Here is a 19778-nt window from a genome sequence, read left to right on the forward strand (position 1 = left end):
CTGTAAGCCTTTATGAACCCTTCGTGCAGCTTATAAAACACAGTTAATGTGCCCTGACAGAGGCCTGGGTGTGTTTCTTGTTTTTGCAAGTTCTGACCTAATGTAAAAATATGTGATGAATTTGGTGCATGATGCTTTGTATCACACCCATTTAAGAGTCTACAGACATGTAGTCAATTTATTTATTTAAAAAGCAAAATCCCCTCTATTCAACCTGGGTCTAGTTTTACATTTTATGGACAACTGAGGTAATGAGACACGCGGTTAAAATGTCAGAAAGGAATTTTTCCCATTTGCACTAGTTTTACTCTTTTGAGGTGTCATTTGGTACCAAGAGACTTCATGTTGCTCCCCATTTCTCAGAAATATCACATTTCAGTGCAGGGATATTTCAGTGTCAGGCCTTTGCTCTGGTTTTTTAGCCTTTGCAGGAAGGATTTGCGGAGCTGGGGTGTGATTTCCTAACACTCTGTCTCCTAAAGAGGGAGGGACGAGATTTTAGCTGTTGTAGGATCAAGTTGTGCAATGACGTGAGAGTTTAAAGTCTGTTGCCAAAACAAGATTTGTTTACGTTGAAGTGATTAGGTAAAAATTAAGGGCTTTTGTGTGTTTTGTTATACTGGGCTACACATTACCACAATAATAATGTTACCGTGTTTAAAGACATATAAAATAAGTATAGAGTTTTGTATGTTTTGCTGGTGGCAAAACCCAATAAGACTTTCACTGACTAATTTTGCAACATAATGACCAAATTTTTATTTTATTTTTTCTCAACAACCAACTATGACTGCAAAATTCATTGGCTGTTGATCCTGATCACAATTTTGGCTTCCTACAACTAAATGGCCACAGTTTCAACTTAGGTAAATCTGACATTGGAACGCCTTATTTCGCTCTTTTCAAAGAAATTTGTGGTCATACACCTGTCTAGAGGCTTCTTTGTGTAGGTTCTACTTCTGTAGCCTGCATGTGAGGTGTTTAGGGAACATATGTAAACTGTAGTGTCAGTCAATCAGCAGATGTTCGGCAACTGAGGGGACAATCTTATTTATATTTTCCCTAAAAAGTGCTCCAAATTTGGACAAAGACAAATGTTATTTTAAGTGTTATTTTGATACAGATTTGTACATGAGTGGCATTGCATGGAAATGAAAGCAGTGCTCTGTTTATTTAAATGTGAAAGATTAATGAAAATGTTTTGTTTCTAAGATGAATTAATTTTTGTGATCTTAGTACAACCAGCGCAATCGGCTAATTGCCATAACATGTGGAAGGTAAATCCCTCATTTTGTCTCATTTAGTTTTTGGAAAATGGTTTGCACATTTTATAGAGAACCTGATGACTGATTTATTTTTATATTGGCTCTGTGCTGAGTACAGTACTTGCTCACTGATGTCATTGAAAAAAAATTAAATCAGTTGATGATGCACAAATATGCAATGCAAGCTGGAGGTCTCTGCGCCTCAATTATGCTCCAACTGTAAACTCAGCTTTGAGCTAACTAGTGTGTCCCATCCTCTAAAAGTAAGTCATTTTTTCTTAGGCTAAATTTGGCATTTGAGCCTCAATTAAGTTTATCACCTATTTTAGGACTGACTTTGTGGTTGCACTTAAAGGAGGTAAAATTATCCCAATGAGTAATGATTAATTAGATGATAAACCTTTTTTTATTGTTCAAGCTTAAGTCACAAACATTGAGGCACGGAGAATATGTTTCGCTTGTTGGGTTGGTGGTAAATTAACCTCTCCCTCAAGTCTTTGATGGGTGGCAGGATGCTGAGTACGTTTGCCTCTTTCTGATGCCCCTCCCTTTGGCATCTTTTAGTCGGCCAGACCAGCATTATATCCTGCTGGGATCGGATTATGACTTTAATTCTTTGCTTCTATTACCGGTCGCCATGGCAACCCCATCTTTTATGTCACGCACAGCACAGAGTGTTTCAGGACTGCACACAGATAACTCAGTGACAATATTGGGGAATATTGACTGAATATTGAATCTTCACACATCTAAAGTCAAAGAATCTGACAGGGATTTCTTTATGTACGACTATGGCACAGATTGCGTGTGCTTGTGGTTTTCTTGCGGCTCATCTGTGGTCTAGTGTTCAGTTCAAGCAGATGCTGCTCTCAGCTCTTTGTCTGGTGCTGTAGGTGGTCCTGTCTGGCTGAATGAGCAGAGCATGAAACCACTTCTTGAGTTATTGATGCTAAAAATGTACCTTCTCATTGTGCTGTAAGGCACTTCAAAAGCATTCTCTAAGTAGAAACTGCAGAGGATCTTTGTTTTGTATTTATCCTGCATTGATACTGCAGAGAGTTTTCTCTTACACTAAAAATGTCAACACATTTTTCTTTTTTGCCTGGCATTTACATTTGAGATGCTAAGCCAACAGGCATGCAGCAGAATGCAGTGAAAAGCTGGACTACAACGTCCACTTCTGTGTATTAATGTCTTTCTTCCCTGCCTTAAAATGCACAGTCTTTAAGTCTTTGTGAAACCAAGATATCATTCCCACTCCAGCAGTGTTAAGTCCTTCTCTTTAAACTTGTGCACACCCTCCTCTCTCTCTGCACCAACCAACCCTCCTGCTATAATCCCTGTACTGCAGAGGTGATGACTTGCACAAGTGTAATGTGCAACCATTGCAAGCATGCAATGTCTTTTGTAGTGTCAACATTTTAATAGCAGTAATATGTCGTATATAGTTTATGATGTTTACAGTCATGAAAGAGTGAAGCTGAGGTTTGTTTATCCTCAGAGAATTTGATTGCTGACCTATTTTACCTCCAGCATTTGTTCTAGTTGATTGACTTGATTTAACTTTTAAATTCTCTGTTTATTCTTAATTGTTCTATTATTAGACATATTGCCATGATTCTTATTCAGGTTTCTAATTTGTTTAAATAAACAAGATCAATTCTGAACTAATGAAGTGATGTATTAAACCCTTTGTGAAAGTCAGGCTTGCAATTTTCCTCAGCTTCACACTGGCAGAGTCTTGATTTTAACATGGGTTTAATAGTCACGTTTGACCAGAATGTTGCCTGAGAAACACCAGTTTTGGTCAAAAATGTCACAAGGAGGACTCTGCTTTCTACATGAGGCTAGATTTATGGTTTTTATGGTTTATACACATTTGTTAGTGTAGGTAGAGAGTGTTGTGGGTGAACACAAATTACAGAGGAGCTTGTCTGTACAGCTCTCAAGGCTTAAAGGTGTGTTTACTGGACATGGGCATTAAGCAAGCTGATTCTTTGATTCAACTTGTGTAAACAAATCGATTTGAAAAGGAAAAGAACACACCAATGTTATACCCAAAATCCATAAATGTACAAAAGAAAGAGCTCTGAATGACCACCCAGTTCACAGTCTGCTACATAATAATGTCTGTTGTAGTCAGGGTCCGTGTAAGAGAAGGAAGATTTTAGTGAAATTTCCTGGTTTGCTCGTACTTTTTGTATTGCTGCAATCGCTCTTGAGATTGCTGTAGACATGAACTGAGTTGTACTATCAAATAACCAAACTGTCTCATCCAAGAATAGATTGTTTAAAGATTGTGATTGACAGGAAGATTAAGGCAAATGACAGCAATGAGCTGCGAAGGCAGTTAAGTGTGTGTTCCTGTAATTTACAACTTGTCTGACCAGTTAGGAACTTTTCCAACGTGTTAAATGGAAAAGATAAACCACAACCTCTTGGCACATAATGTCTTCTTTAGCATGACTATCTGAAGTGAAACATGAAGCTGATGAAAGCTGACTGCCCCAAAGCAGTCACCTGTGCTGTTGAACCTACTAGCGCTGCCTCACTTTGTTTACAACCACAAGGAGGCATGTAACAGCCAGCCTGCAGTGGCTGGCAGAGAGCCAAGTGTGTGACAGTGACATACACTTTCTCTCTTGTTTCCTGAGTACCCTTGTTTTCCCTGTCCTTCACACAGGCTTTAATTGTGTCCTCTGTAAAGGAAAGTGAGACGTTCTGCTTAAAGTTGAGTGGACAGCCCAGTAGCAGGTGACATCATCCCAAGCAGCTACAATGCTGTTCTCAGCAAAACTCCACATAAAGATCTGGCCTGTTTACTCACCGGTCTGCAGCGACCACTGGGAGTGGTGCTTCAGCTTTTGTGTACATGGCTTTGATTTTTGACTGTGTGTGCACGAACAAAGGTTGCTCTGAATCAGTTTTCCTTCTTCTTTATCCTAGCACTAGATTCTCTGCTGTGCAGGTCTCTCACAAAGAGAAACAAGGTTGTGCACAAATGCAAATCACTGTGAAAGAACTGAAGCTTCATAAATGATTGAAATTAAATAATGTCCCTTAAACATTTAGTGGACTAAAAAGCAATAGAAATATTTTAATTTACATGATAATGACAGACTTCACATAATTAGTTTTTTATTGGCATGACCTCCAAAAGAGGGATTTCTGTAGCTAATTGTTTGTCTTCTTTGTTTGCAAGTTAGGTGGTAAAAATATAAAAATATGACCACCAGATTTAGGAAGTACTGACTGGCAATAATTCCTTAAAGCACTGTAGTCTGGTCTGCAAGAACTACATTTTTAGGGTGCACTCTATCTGTTGCACTTCATTGGACCTCACATTTCAATAATTTCTTTTTTTTTTTCTTTCTTTTTTCTTTTTTAGCAGACAGCTGGATAAAAGCTGCAGCTGCAGATGAAACCGAAAGCAGTTTATAGACTGCAGTCTGAGACAGGCACACACTCATATATCTTTATCCTTCATCCCTCCCTTCCAGTGATATGCAGCACCCTTAATGATTTATTGAGTGCAGTGAGAAGGTGGTTTGATGGGGCTTGGAGGGATTGGGGGGAGTGGTAGCAGGTTTGAGCATGCTCCAGGGTTCATAGCTAAACTCCAGCAGTTTAGAAACACGCTGTGATTGTGTGAAAGTTATACAAGGTACAGTAACATGAACAGCATCTTTCAACGCTACTAATTCAGTGATATTTATGGTCTGCCTAAACTGTGCAAGGAAGACAGAAATAAAAACAAATACTAAATAGAACAAATAATAAAACCCACCACTATAATAGGGGCTATTTAATGATTTTTAGCTTTTATGCGCCACTGGCAAATGAACTATTTATTTCTCTGCATAAGATAATTTTGTTTTCCTTTGTGTACTTGATTACCCCCGTGAGAGTCCATCAGTTCTTGATATTCAATCATGTTTTTGGGGGTTTTTTTTCAAGTTGTTGTTGTTTTGCTGTTTTTTGTTGGTTTTTCTAAAATCAAAAATTAGTTGCCACCTAATATTAGCCAGACACCAGGTCTCTGGTTGCTGCAAAGCTGTCATGACCTTTGACCCTGACCCTGGCCTGACCTGTGCCCTCAGCTCAAAATGCTCAAAACCCATAGCCCCTAAAATAGATGAGCAACCACAACAGTTTTTTTTTTTTTTTTTTAATTGACTACTACTGATACAGTGAGGCTCAGTTTACTGTGTTTTTTTTACAAATTAGAACACTCTGACTTCAGTCATTATTGATGGTAAGCAATGCTTGCTATTGAACTGAACACCTGGCAAATCAAAATGTCTACAAATTTGGGCAGTTATTACAGTTTAAGTCAAAGTCATTTGCACAAAACATAGTTTTTTTTACTATTCATGTGAAGCCACTGACTAGTAGTACAGGGGTTTGGATATAGTTCTAATTAGAATTTATTTAAATTAAAGAGTCTAATGTTTGCAAAAGTTTCAGCTGAAATTCTGATGCTGCTGCAAAAAGTCTCAATTTTTGCATGCAGTTGAAAAGAAATTAAATGTGGGCAATGCCATCACATTCCTGGGTGTGAAAATGCTGTGGGAGAGTGTTGAACAGACAGGATTAGACACCCATTTAGTGACTTAAATCGTCTGAAACAAAGACCCCCGCCCCCATGGAAGGGATTAGATTTCTAAAATACTCTTGTAGGCCAAGGAAACATGTAATTGGTTAAATACGGTAAATTTGACATGGAAGCAAATTGATTGTCTGCCTGAGATCACATTTATTATGTTTTACAATTGTGATTTAAAAGCCAAACAATAGAACACAAGCTCTGTTAGCTAACTCAGAGAAATTCAAGAGGAGACTTGTAAACTCTTCACTCAGTGTTTGTATTCTCAGTATGTTTGCATGTGCTTTCCAACCCAGCCACAACAGCTTCTCTCACTCATACCTAAAAGCTGTTCAGCACTATTGCAGTTGTGTCTTGGTCACCACTCAGCAGTTACGCTGCAGCAGCTTTTGAAGCATTTTCCCTGATGAGATCTTCACATTTACCTACTGTCTAGTTATAGTCCTACTTTATTCTAGCTACTTTTACCAAAGGTACATGAACATCCACACTGATTTCTGTCTTCTCTGTCAAGCCATGTTCCCACTACATGCATCATTTGCTACTTTGCAAGGAAATTATAACATTACTCAAGCCAATAAGACAATACCCACTGAATGTGCATTGCACGTAAAATCAGAGCATCAAAATCTAGAACTCCTCCTCTTCTGAAGTGGCATTGAAATTTAAACTACATCTTCAATGTTCAAGGATTACAATCACAACAAGAAACATAGTATTATTCATGTTGTTCCTGATGATTTGTATAGTTGGAGTTAAAAAAAAATTGCACTTTATAATTGCTATAGAGCTTTTGCTGTTGCTTAAACTGTAAAACTACAGGGTTCACACTACATCTCTAATTTTTAATAATCCAGATTGCTGTCATTGATTCCTATTATGTTGTGTATTGGTACTAAAATATCTGGTTATGCTTGACATCTGACAGCATGTTGTATTCACTTCTAATTAAAACATTTGCAAAACTGATCACTACAAAGAATTTGGAAATGACTACATCTGTGTTTGCTAGTTTTGCAGCGTTCTTCATCTTTGCCTTTGTTAGCACCTGTGGTCCTTTTCCAATCAGGAACAGTAATTCAGAATAATGATAGAAACCTTCAGCTCTTCTCGTATTTATAAAACTGCTCTGTTGACAAAACTGTGCTGAAAAATGTAGTCATAAACTAATTTTTACCCTTGATTAAAACTAGCTAACCTAAGCAAAATGATTACTCTGTGTTGGCTGCAGCTATTTCATATCAAGCCATCATTTAGTGAAGAAGCAGCACTTCATGAAGTGCTGACTTTGAAAAATTATCCAGCAGTACTTTCACTTCACATAGTGCAACATCAACATTACAAGCAACTGAGACCTGGAAGTAAATGTAATAACACAAGCTATGAAGAACTGTGCAGTAATAAAAAACAGCCCAGAGAAGACTGAGAAAAAGTTTTCATTTCATGGTATCTGTCTTTTGTCTGTGATCACACTCAGTGAGAGTTTGTGCGGTATTTGCGGACGCGTCATGACCTCCACGCAGGACATTACCTCTCCTCCCTCGCCTCCGTCCAGCCATGTAATCCTGCAGCCGTGGCGTTGGTGTCAGTGCTGGGATCCAGTGTCACACAGACGGACACAATGGTTCCACTGTAGTCCGCTCAGAGTATTGTTTTCCCCTGGACTTGGAGGCACAATGAGGCCCTTATCCACACAGGACAGAGAGGCTGGCAGACCCGCTGTCAGGTGCTTTTCTTCCAAGCTTGTTTGTGAGCTTAGCCAATGAAGAAAATTTGTCTAAAGGAACAGAGGGATACTCTCTGCAAGCTTGATTCATTTGGTCCATAGTGTGAGCAGAACATAGATACTGAAGTTATTCCTTTCCAATAAACATTAACACTTTTCATCAGCGCAAACCTGGCTCTGACTCCTACCAGAAAATTAATTGTATGGCAAATGAATTGTATTGAATTAACCAGTTCCTTTATTTAGCTTCCAATTTGATGGTACAAAAACCTGACAGCAAAATTGTGCTGCTTGAGCTTTAGCCTTGATAACGTCTACATTAGAGGAATTTGAATGGAGAAGATGACTGTGTTGTTAAAGTAGAACAGCTTAAACAGAGATCACTGTGTACTGGGGTTGCAAGACATTTATTGAACAACAGATCTTTTAAAAAAATTTAAAAAAAAGTCCTCGGGTTCCCATCATCTCATACTCAGAGGGCCATTATTTTGATGTAGTGGTTCATTACAGGTCTTGGGCATAAGGACAATGTGCAGGAGTCCCATTTTTCTTGAAATTAATATTGTAAGCATCATTGACGTTTTAGCTGCAAGGTGGCACAGTTGGTTGGCACTGTTGCCTCGCAGCTATAAGGTTGCCGGTTTGTGTCCCGGTGGGGGCACCGGGATCTTTCTGCGTGGAGTTTGCATGTTCTCCCCGTGCAGCATGGGTTCTCTCCGGGTTCTCCGGCTTCCTCCCTCAAGTCCAAAAATATGTTGAGTTTCTTTGGGGATTCTAAATTGTCCGTAGGTGTGAATGTGAGTGTGCTTGGTTGTCTGTCTCTAAGTGTAGCCCTGTGATAGACTGGTGACCCGTCCAGGGTGTCCCCTGCCTTCGCCCGAAGACAGCTGGGATAGACTCCAGCCATGATGAGCTTTTAAGCAATAAAGATTTGATAGTCATATTTACCATATGGGATTCATAATTTTAAAAAACTAAATAAATAAATTATTGTTAGTACTTCTGTTCAACTGCAGTACAGTCATATCTAACTTTATAACTAATTGTTTTAACTCAATTGTCACTGGTCTCAGAGTTGTTGGATGCTATGTAGGACATTGCTTTAGGTTTTCTTCTGCAGCACTAAGCTACCAGGATTCCCCAATATTTTTTATTTGACATGTTTTAATTCAAGCTACTTTAGTTGAACAGCATCCAGAATGACATTTGTTACTGTTTTCTGTTTCCTTGAATACAGCCGCCATGTGCTGTACTGGTGGTTACACTATTGTTCTTTCACAAAATAATGATAATAATAATGATAATGATAATGATAATAAATTTACTGCAGAATGAACACACACAGAGCCACTGTCTCTCTTTCTCTCTTCTTCCTCCCTCAAATCCACACTAAACTGGTTAATCCTTGCCTGATTTCAGTTGGCCAACATTCAGGAAAGCATTACAACAGACAGGCAGACGCACTACAGCAGTACATATTGACCCAGATGGTAGGTTTAATAGAACAAAGTATTGGGTCAGAGGAGGATGTTGACCATGTGTCTGATGTAGGACATCAAAATAGCATTTGCTTATTGCACAAGAAACAGAGAATGGTAGACAGATTGGAGATTACTTTGGATGTACAGCAACCGTTAAAGCACATCTGAATGAAATTAGTTTTTTTTTGTTTTTAAACAATGGCAGAGAGCATTAATGTGCCCATACATCGGTGTAATAAGTCCGCTCTCCTGTTTACTGCTAATAGCAGCATCTCCAGAACTGTGCTAATCTATTCAGCAGTGTGGTTAGAAGGATTGTAGTGTGACATGAAGGTCACACTACAATCTTTGGAGTACCATGGCTGCCATGGAGATCAGACCTTGATCATGCAGTCATGTGTCCTTGACTATAAGACCTATTTGTATTCAGATGAAATTTGAGTAGTCATAGCTATGGAAGAATATGAATATTTTAGTGTACCTCCTGTTGTTTTTAATATGTTTTACAGGCCCTGTATTGTTTTTATTAATACAAATAGTGATTTGTTCATGTAAATTAATTAATAATAGCAAACTTGTATTTATATTGGCACCTTTTAAAAAAACACATTTGTTTCTGATTGGCAGTAACATTCACAAACAGCCAAAGACAGATAAAGTGTGTGTATCTGTAAGTTTTGAATATAGGACTTTTAAATCAGATTATTTTCACACTGTCATGTTGCTATTCTCACCTGCATAAAGATCATCTGAGTACTTCTTCTTATACCATTGAATTCAGTAGTACAGCACTGAAGAGTAATGAAACTGGTCTACAAATACAAAGTTTGGGGACTATGCTCATGCCACTTAAAAGCTTCTTTCCTCTGGTGACTGTAGTGATACTTGATTTGTTTGTCATTTGTTTTGTTTATGCACAATGTATAAACTAAACAATGTGATAATCTAAGTTGGTTTTTCTTGTCAGTGTTCTTCCTCTTTTTTTTTTTTTTTAACTCGTTGACAGTAATTGCAAATTGAATATAAATTAACATACGTACTTCAGGTCACAAGACCTGAGTTATATTAGCTAGTATATTATTAAGTACTTTGGGTTTGGTGTAAATTTAATTTTGGTTCTGGCTGTGCAGTGTTAATAGATTCCATTGCATATTTCTCTTATCAAAGATCCCTTTCCCATAGTCTCAGGGCAGAAGTTTTGTTTTTATGTAACAAAGGAGAGGATTAGTTGTATGTATGTATATATGTATAACTTTCAACCCTAGTGCACATGAAAATACACTGCACATCAACATAATCACATCACCTTTTCTGTATTTCTGCAGGATTCGTCCTCAGCTTGCCAGAGAGAAGATTGAAGGATGTCACATCTGTACATATGTGATGCCAGGGGAGCCTCAGGTGATACTGGGGAAAGACAAGGCCTTCACCTACGACTATATGTTCGACATGGACTCCCAGCAGGACGCCATCTACAGCACCTGCACAGAGAAGCTGATCGAGGGCTGCTTCGAGGGCTACAATGCCACTGTATTTGCATACGGACAGGCAAGTCTTTGTCCTCGGGTATCACAGCTGCAGTGCTGACGGTGCTTTATGGTTGCGTGGATGTAGGGAACTAGAGTCTGTGCATGTGTGTGTTTGAGGAAAGAAAGAGGAGGGATATTGGTGAGGTGGAGAGCACTGACATTTTGGTTAAAAGAGACCAAGAATTTAAACCTCTGTGGCTTTGTATATGCTAAAGTATAGCTTTAAAGAAATAGTTTGGCCTTTTGAAGACACAATTACAGTTGTGACTTGATAATTTGACCCTTAGCAATCCGAAAACCTTGCTATCCGACAGGTTTTTAGGAAAAACAAACGGAACCCATTAAAAATAGCCTTATCATACCGACGGCCTTGGATTCTGACTCCGACATGACATTTTATGTCACAAAAAAGGACAATGGCGTATTATCTGACTTAACAATCCGACAGATTGGCGACGTTCAGACTGCAGGATTTAATGCTCAATTCAGATTTTTTTGTGAGATCTGATTTTTTGCGAGTTTGTTCACATTTCCAATTAAATGCGACTTGTATGTGATCTCCTGTGTGAACTTCATACGACCCAGAAGTATCGCAGAAGAGGACACAACGACGTCACATGCAGTGAGCGTGAAGTGAGCGTTTACAGAAGTAAACACGGATGGTAGCGATGGAGCGTATCTTGCCCGCCACTCCCCTGCCGCCACCGATGGTGGAAACAGAACCGTGACCGCTAACTAAACGGGCATCAGCAGCCAAATACTGTCTGTGTTCCGGCCACTTCCACCCCGGGGGTGCGCTCCCACGGGGTGGAATTGCCTGGAACGTGCACAAGCGCACCGGTCAATTAGGCGTAAAATCCAGCAATGCGTAGTGTTCTAACAATACACTAGTTATTATAACAGCTATAACCAATAAATATTAACAACAAATTACCCTTCAAGCATCAAGCCCTCCTTGTATCTTGACCTCCGTCTTGGCAATCTGACAGCCTTACTATCCGACATAAAAGATGATTTTACATTTGGTGTTGGATTATCGAGTCACGACTGTATTTGCTTTCTTGCTGACTTAGAAGAGAAGATCAGTGCTCTCATCTGTACACTTAATATGACGGTACAGTCAGGAGACATTTAGCTTAGAATGAAGACTGGAAAAAGGGGCAAATCGCCTTCCTGGCAGAGCTTTTACCTTCTTGTTTCCATTCTGTATGCTGAGAGAAGCTACCTGACCTCTAGGTGAGAATAATATTGATGTTCTCTCTGCAAAATGGCCAAAGAGTGTATTTCCCAACACTAAAAAAGATTTTTTTACTGCAATATTTAGGAGGGAGTATGGCAGTTTTTCTATAAGTGAGTGTGATTTCTAACCAGGTTTACTTGCCCACTTTAGATATTTCTGCTTTCACCAGGATATCAAAAAAAAGCTAATTTGTTTAAAAAAACAAAAAACAAACAAACAAAAAAAACAGTAATAAAAAGTTGTTGAGGGAAATGAGTGATCTTTAGTATCTCACAATAATCTGTAAACTGCCAGCTATAATAGGCTGACTCTACAGGCTCAAAATAGAAATTACATGACCAATTTTACTGAACAGGATTGAAAAAAGACCAAATCCGGTCAATAATACTTACAGAAATACTGTCTTGTATTGTAATAAAATCCACCTTTCTATAATTAAGTGATAAGTAAGATTCAGTTGAAGTTTTCAGATGAATTCATTTCATTGTCATGCATTATGGTGACAAAAGATTGTACAACAAATTTTAGAAACTCATTTTTGTTATTTGTAGGTTGTTTGGTAACATTGGTTTAGAAAACAGAATTTGGTAAAATTCTAAAATGATAAATCATACTGTTCATATAATCAAGACATGATTTCACTTAGATTGGTCCTTAATCTAAGTTCATGTGTCCCAGTGTCCCATGCAAATTACTGTTTGCTCATTCATTCACTCTTTTTTTTTTTTTATGCCCACATACATCAGTATGTTAAATCACGAGGGAGCTCAAGTCTCATAATCCTATAAGTTCTCATGGGACCAACAGAAATGACTGTTTCCACTGCACAAACACTTGTTAGTTCAGCCATACCATACCTTTAGAAACACTTTAGGGATTTACCCATGATTTCAATGGTATTTCTGGCACTAAACCCACTATTGCAAGACATGTAGCACTTAAGATTGTTTCACCAACTTCTTCTGCAGAAACAAAGTGTAATGTACAATATACATTACAAGTGTAATGTAATGTACAGATCAAAAAAGAACTAGACAGCCAAAACATATTTTCCTGAAAATGATGGCCATAGCAAAAATACCTTTTCCTTTTGTTTGAGACACACCTTTTATGCATCTTCAGGTTTCCAAAAATCTGTATAAATCAATTAAAAACTTGGATACTTGTTTACATTTTGCACTATGGTGTTTCCAAACAATGAAGCCATATCAATCTTTTGGACATTGCTTTATGTTTTCACAGTGCTGTTCATCTAGTTCCTACTTGGAGCCATTCTTTGTCTCTAAATGATATATACTATTTTATTTGACTTATTTAGCAAATTCATAATATTTGAGCTTTTGGAAAATTCTTATGTACGTTTATTCATATCTTCTTGTGTACTTACTAGATTTTAGAAATAAAAGAGCAACTAATCTGTATAATAATTGATAATGAAAATAACGAGCTGCAGCTCTTCCTTTCTTTTCCTTCAATCAGTCCTCCTTTTTCACCTCCCCCTCCTCTTTATCACCAATTCCACCACATGGAAATAACATGCAAGTCTGAACCCTCCTCTTACCTTCCCTACTGCTCAGGTTGCCGTGGTGACAGAGCTCCCGCTGTACGGCACTCACACGACACAAAAGTGAAGTGAAGCACACACACACCTTTTCGACAGCCATACATCTTTAATGTGTGTCCATGTTAACCCATATCTCCCCAGTAACTGCTTCTGTCACCACTGGCCTACTTCTGAAAGCACATCCACACAGAAAGCAGACATCGGTTGGTTTGCCCTGGATCAGACCTGTTTGCCTCTGCGGCTTTACAGGGACTAATCTAGATTTAGACGACCCACTCGGCCGCATCACAAGAACGCAGCCCAACTGGGTTGCAGATATAAACAGACTGTAATGATGTGTAGAGCAGGGAATAAATCTTCTGTCTTATCTAAAGGACTGTAGTTCGCTCTAAGACCTGGTTTAATTTTAAGGAACACACTGTGGGGAATACTAAAATAGGTCATTCTAGTTTGTGTGTTCAGCTTTTTCCTATGTAAATTATACATTACAGAAATTTTCAGAGGTAGAAACTTAAACTTGAGTAACTTCCATGTAAATACACTGCCATTTCTTAGGCGTTTTTCAAGAGGCATTCTAGGAAACAGAAAATCAAACACTGGGGGGGGGGCAAATTAAGATTAAGGAAAAGCTATTAGAAAATAATTGAACTTTGTATGGCACATTTCAAAGCCAGGAAAAATCCTATACAATTACACAAAAAAAATTGTAAAATCCCAACTTTAGTGAGTGTGTATAAAAACAGACAAATACAGTGGGTATGGAAAGTATTCAGACCCTTTTAAATTTTTAGTCTTTGTTTCGTTGCAGGGCTGCATGGTGGAGCAGTTGGTAGCACGGTTGCCTCGCAGCAAGAAGGTTGCCGGTTCGCGTCCCGGTGGGGACACCGGAATCTTTCTGCGTGGAGTTTGCATGTTCTCCCCGTGCAGCGTGCGTTCTCTCCGGGTTCTCCGGCTTCCTCCCACACAGTCCAAAAACATGTTGAGGTTAATTAGTGATTCTAAATTGTCCGTAGGTGTGAATGTGAGTGTGCTTGATTGTCTGTCTCTAAGTGTAGCCCTGCGATAGACTGGCGACCTGTCCAGGGTGTCCCCTGCCTTCGCCCTAAGTCGGTTGGGATAGGCTCCAGCCCCCCCGCGACCCTAATGAGGATTAAGCGGTGTATAGAAAATGGATGGATGGATGGATGTTTCGTTGCAGCCATTTGCTAAAATCAAAAAAGTTCATTTCATTTCTCATTAATGTACACTCAGCACCCCATCTTGACAGAAAAAAAAACCAGAAATGTAGAAATTTTTGCAAATTTATTAAAAAAGAAAAACTGAAATATCACATGGTCATAAATATTCAGACCCTTTGCTGTGACACTCATATTTAACTCACATGCTGTCCATTTCTTCTGATCCTCCTTGAGATGGTTCTACTCCTTCATTGGAATCTAGCTGTGTTTAATTAAACTAATTGAACTTGATTCAGAAAGGCACACACCTGTCTATATAAGACCTTACAGCTCACAGTGCATGTCAGAGCAAATGAGAATCATGAGGTTGAAGGAACTGCCCAAGGAGCTCAGAGACAGAATTGTGGCAAGGCACAGATCTGGCCAAGGTTTCAAAAGAATTTCTGCAGCACTCAAGGTTCCTAAGAGCACAGTGGCCTCCATAATCCTTAAATGGAAGAAGTTTGGGATGACCGGAGCTCTTCCTAGACCTGGCCGTCCAGCCAAACTCAGCAATTGTGAGAGAAGAGCCTTGGTGAGAGAGGTAAAGAAGAACCCAAAGATCACTGTGGCTGAGCTCCAGAGATGCAGTAGTGAGATGGGAGAAAGTTCCACAAAGTGAGCTATCACTGCATCCCTCCACCAGTCGGGGCTTTATGGCAGAGTGGCCTGACGGAAGCCTCTCCTCAGTGCAAGACATACAAAAGCCCGCATAGAGTTTGCCAAAAAACATATGAAGGACTCTCAGACTATGAGAAATAAGATTCTCTGGTCTGCTGAGACCAAGATTGAACTTTTTGGCGTTAATTCTAAGCGATATGTGTGGAGAGAACCAGGCACTGCTCATCACCTGTCCAATACAATCCCAACAGTGAAACATGGTGGTGGCAGCATCATGTATGGGGGTGTTTTTCAGCTGCAGGGACAGGACAGCTGGTTGCAATTGAAGGAAAGATGAATGCGGCCAAGTACAGAGATATCCTGGAAGATAATCTCTTCCAGAGTGCTCAGGACCTCAGACTGGGCCAAAAGTTCACCTTCCAACAAGACAATGACCCTAAGCACACAGGTAAAATAACAAAGGAGTGGCTTCAGAACAACTCTGTGACCATTCTTGACTGGCCCAGCCAGGGCCCTGACCTAAACCCAATTGAGCATCTCTGGAGAGACCTGAAAATGGCTGTCCACCAACGTTCACCATCCAGCTTGACAGAACTGGAGAGGATCTGCAAGGAAGAATGGCAGAGGATCCCCAAATCCAGGTGTGAAAAACTTGTTGCATCATTCCCAAGAGGACTCATGGCTGTACAAGCTCAAAAGGGTGCTTCTACTCAATACTGAGCAAAGGGTCTGAATACTTATGACCATGTGATATTTCAGTTTTTCTTTTTTAATACATTTGCAAAAATGTCAGTTTTTTTCTGTCAAGATGGGGTGCTAAGTGTACATTAATGAGAAATAAAATGAACTTTTTTGATTTTAGCAAATGGCTGTCATGAAACAAAGAGTGAAAAATTTAAAGGGGTCTGAATACTTTCCATACCCAATGTACAGTGAAACAAACAAAAGATGCTAGTGATGGGCGCCGCTATAGCTCACCTGGTTGAGCTGGCATCCCATGTACAGGACTACAGTCCCGATATGGAGGTCGTGAGTTTGAATCCTACTCATGGCCCTTTCCCACATGTCCTCCCCCCATTCTTCTCCCCTACTTTCCTGTCTCTCTTTTACTGCACCATCAAATAAAGGCACAAAGGCCAAAAAAAAAAAAAAACTTAAAAAAAAAATTCTAGTGACAGTTTTTTTTATCACAAAATATTATAATTACAATACAATAATTCTTCATTTATGTAGCACTATTCAAATTCTGATACACAAAGTACCTAACAGTGCAGACGCAAAAATGAAAATGATGATCACAGATGCAAGTTTTACAAGATTAAAATTGGATATGCTGTAATAAAATACCACCATCATAACCTAATTATTCAGGTCGGGAAGTTTTAGCTTCTCAGTGCAGATGCTGTTGTGATCATAGAGAGGCCAGCCCATATGTCTTGGGCTTTCATGGAAAAAGTGTTTTTACCCAGAATTTTCAGGTTTCGAGTTTTGGTACAGAATTTGTGCTTTTGTATGACAGTTTTTCCTCCCCATGCAGACAGGTTCAGGGAAGACGTACACCATGGGAACTGGTTTTGACGTCAACATAGTAGACGAGGAGCTGGGTATCATTCCCCGCGCCGTCCACCACCTCTTCAAGGGCATCGAGGAACGCCGACAGGCTGCCCAAGAGCAGGGACGCCCAGTACCTGAGTTTAAGATCAACGCCCAGTTCCTTGAGGTACACACCCACCTCATTGCATTATAATTCATGGTTATTTTATCTGCCTTTTTCATGCTAAAATGACAAAATACAACAAGCAAAGAAAAAAAATGTCTGTGTAGCTTTCGAAAGGCTAGGCTTTACAGAGATGTCATGGGTCAGGCTTGTATCGTTGACACTGGTCGTTTAACAAGCTGTGACACCAGCGTTCCAGCACTGGAAAATATCCACCCTGACAATTGAACTACAGCAGCTGTCATTGTGGGATTACGAGGTGTTGGGGAAGTGGGGAGGCGGTGGTTGTGGTAGAGGGTGTTCGTCTGGACAGGAAGAGTTAATGGGAATGATGCGAGTTGACAGTTGTGCTGGTCCATCACACTGTGACAGTGCTTAAATTCCTGGAGAAGGCCTGGAAGTGAAAAGGCAGATGAAACTAGACATAAGTCTCCAACAATTACTGTTACAGATGGTAAATAAAATGCACAGTGAAAGTGATATGTCACTGTAGGTTTTATAGATTCTTTATTTAACTAGGTCTTTATCTATCATAGAGAAACCCCCAGATGACTGATGGATGGATGGATGGATGGATGGATGAATGAATGGATAGATGGATAGATGCCATCGTTTATTTTGCATGCTTTTCTGCATATATCTATTTTCCTTTTCCACATTTTCCAATTGCCTTTGCCAAATGGCACCAACCCTATTCAGTCAAAATGAGCTAGTGTTGTTAGTCTTAGTCTTGTAAAATTGTGTTTTTACCTGTTAGAAATGATTTTTTTTCTTTTGTTTGTTTCCCTGTAGCTTTATAATGAGGAAGTTCTGGACCTGTTTGACTCTACACGAGACATGAAGCAGAAATCTCACATTAAGATCCATGAAGATGCCACCGGAGGAATCTACACAGTGGGAGTGACCACACGGACAGTTTCCTCCGAGGCTGAGGTAAAAGAGAGAAATATATATTTGTATCAGTCATCAATATAGACAGGGAGCATAATGACCTATGATGCTAAATTAAACTGTTTATTCATTAAAAGTATTAATCTCTGAGCAGCACACGTCTTTCTCTAAAAAATATATTGAAATTTCTAAATATATTCTGACTAATTGAGAATCTGACATCTATGTGCTTATAGCAAATGTACTTACTACTTTTGTGAATGTGAACCTGTTTACCACCACGAGTGTTAAAGACATAAAGCTTTATTTATTCATTATTTATATATTATTCATTACTGTGCTGATGTTTACTTTTAAAATGCAAAAGAGTAGAGTTGGTAGTAAAAGAGTATTTGATGTTGTTTTATTTACCAGCTATATGAAAGTAAGTTCAGCCAGTTTGTTGATATTAGCAACACTTTGTCTGCTGTCTCTTTAGATGATGCAGTGCCTGAAGTTGGGGGCTCTGTCTCGCACCACAGCCAGCACTCAGATGAACGTCCAGAGCTCTCGATCACACGCCATTTTCACTATCCACCTGTGCCAAGTCCGCGTCTGTGCCTCTGACAATGTTAGTGTAGTCAAACACATGTAAAAGTAAAAAACAGATCTGCTATGAATTCTCTTGGAGAGTTCCTGGCAACAACATCATTGTTACAACAGTAAAATGCTAAAAAGCAATATGTGTACATTTAGCTTAAAATAGAAAATCATCATAGTGCTTCTATCTCGCTCACAGTGATTTGATGTGTCCTTATCACTTAGCAAGAAGACGAAACTGATAACAGAGTTTCCAACGGTAACTCTGAGATGGACGAGTACGAGACGCTGACAGCCAAGTTTCATTTTGTGGACCTGGCTGGTTCTGAGAGGCTGAAGAGGACCGGAGCGACAGGCGATCGAGCCAAAGAGGGCATCTCCATTAACTGTGGACTGGTGAGCTTCCCCTTTTTCTGCCTCACACTGGCAGGATTTGTAACTCTTAAGATACAGAGAAGCTTTGACATTCTAGATACAGACTGCCATCTAGTGGCTGAATTTCATAAACGTGTGCATTCAAAGGGTACTGGGTCACCAACTCAAAAACAGAACAAAATACTGAAATGGTATATTCATATGTTATCATTAAAACTGCATAGAAATATTCTAACATAATCTCTACTGTTTTACCTAGCAACAGTTTGATTTGGCATTACTGACTCTATTTACTTAGCTTTCTGAAGCACATTTCAAAATATGTGTTTGGCAGATAAAAAAATCAACATAAATTATTTATTTAGGGACAAAGGCAAGGACTTAGCATGGAACTTAACAAATGGATTGCCAGGAAGTTGTTTAATCACTTTTAATGATATTTTTCTTTTGGCACCCCTCTCTATTGCACAGCTCGCTCTGGGGAATGTAATCAGTGCTTTGGGAGACCGGAGCAAGCGGGCCTCACATGTGCCTTACAGAGACTCCAAACTCACTCGACTTCTACAGGACTCTTTAGGAGGAAACAGGTTGGTGGACAGCTTTTTCAACTTTTTCCTCAGGTGAAGGCTGTAGTATTGTTTTGACATGTTGCAAACTGACAAGTCGATGATGTCAACTTGATATCAGCAAACCAACATTACAAGATTCTGTTTTCCTAGAAATTTAAAATCTTAAATAAGCCTAGCCATTTGTCATGGGGTTAATAAATAAATAACAGAAAATCCCAGAATCTTTCAAGCTTGTGTAGTTTACCATTAGTCTTCTGAGAGAAATTCTTGGGCAAGAATGTGTAAAATGGAAAGGGAAATATACTATATCATTACATTAACATTACACACAAGATTTCTTTTGGTCAAATATGAACTCCAAGCAGTTTCTGGTCATTGTTGCTCCTGTCACAGTTTTT

At 39.2% G+C, this 19778-nt stretch overlaps 1 protein-coding gene across 8 annotated transcripts in view; it reads left to right on the forward strand.

Moving 5' to 3' along the window:
* The window catches only part of kif21a (kinesin family member 21A), a 67866-nt gene that overhangs the window by 11739 nt on the left and 36349 nt on the right, over positions 1-19778 (forward strand). For all 8 annotated transcript variants that reach the window (XM_008291438.1, XM_008291445.1, XM_008291479.1 and 5 more), the window contains exons 2-7: positions 10404-10626; positions 16787-16969; positions 17759-17899; positions 18336-18467; positions 18662-18832; positions 19283-19398. In XM_008291438.1, coding sequence (XP_008289660.1) covers positions 10404-10626; positions 16787-16969; positions 17759-17899; positions 18336-18467; positions 18662-18832; positions 19283-19398 — 966 coding nt within the window. The remainder of the gene's footprint in view (positions 1-10403; positions 10627-16786; positions 16970-17758; positions 17900-18335; positions 18468-18661; positions 18833-19282; positions 19399-19778) is intronic.

The sequence above is a fragment of the Stegastes partitus genome, unplaced genomic scaffold (genome assembly GCF_000690725.1).
Source record: "Stegastes partitus isolate 25-593 unplaced genomic scaffold, Stegastes_partitus-1.0.2 Scaffold17, whole genome shotgun sequence".
In the NCBI taxonomy this organism is placed as follows: domain Eukaryota; kingdom Metazoa; phylum Chordata; class Actinopteri; family Pomacentridae; genus Stegastes; species Stegastes partitus.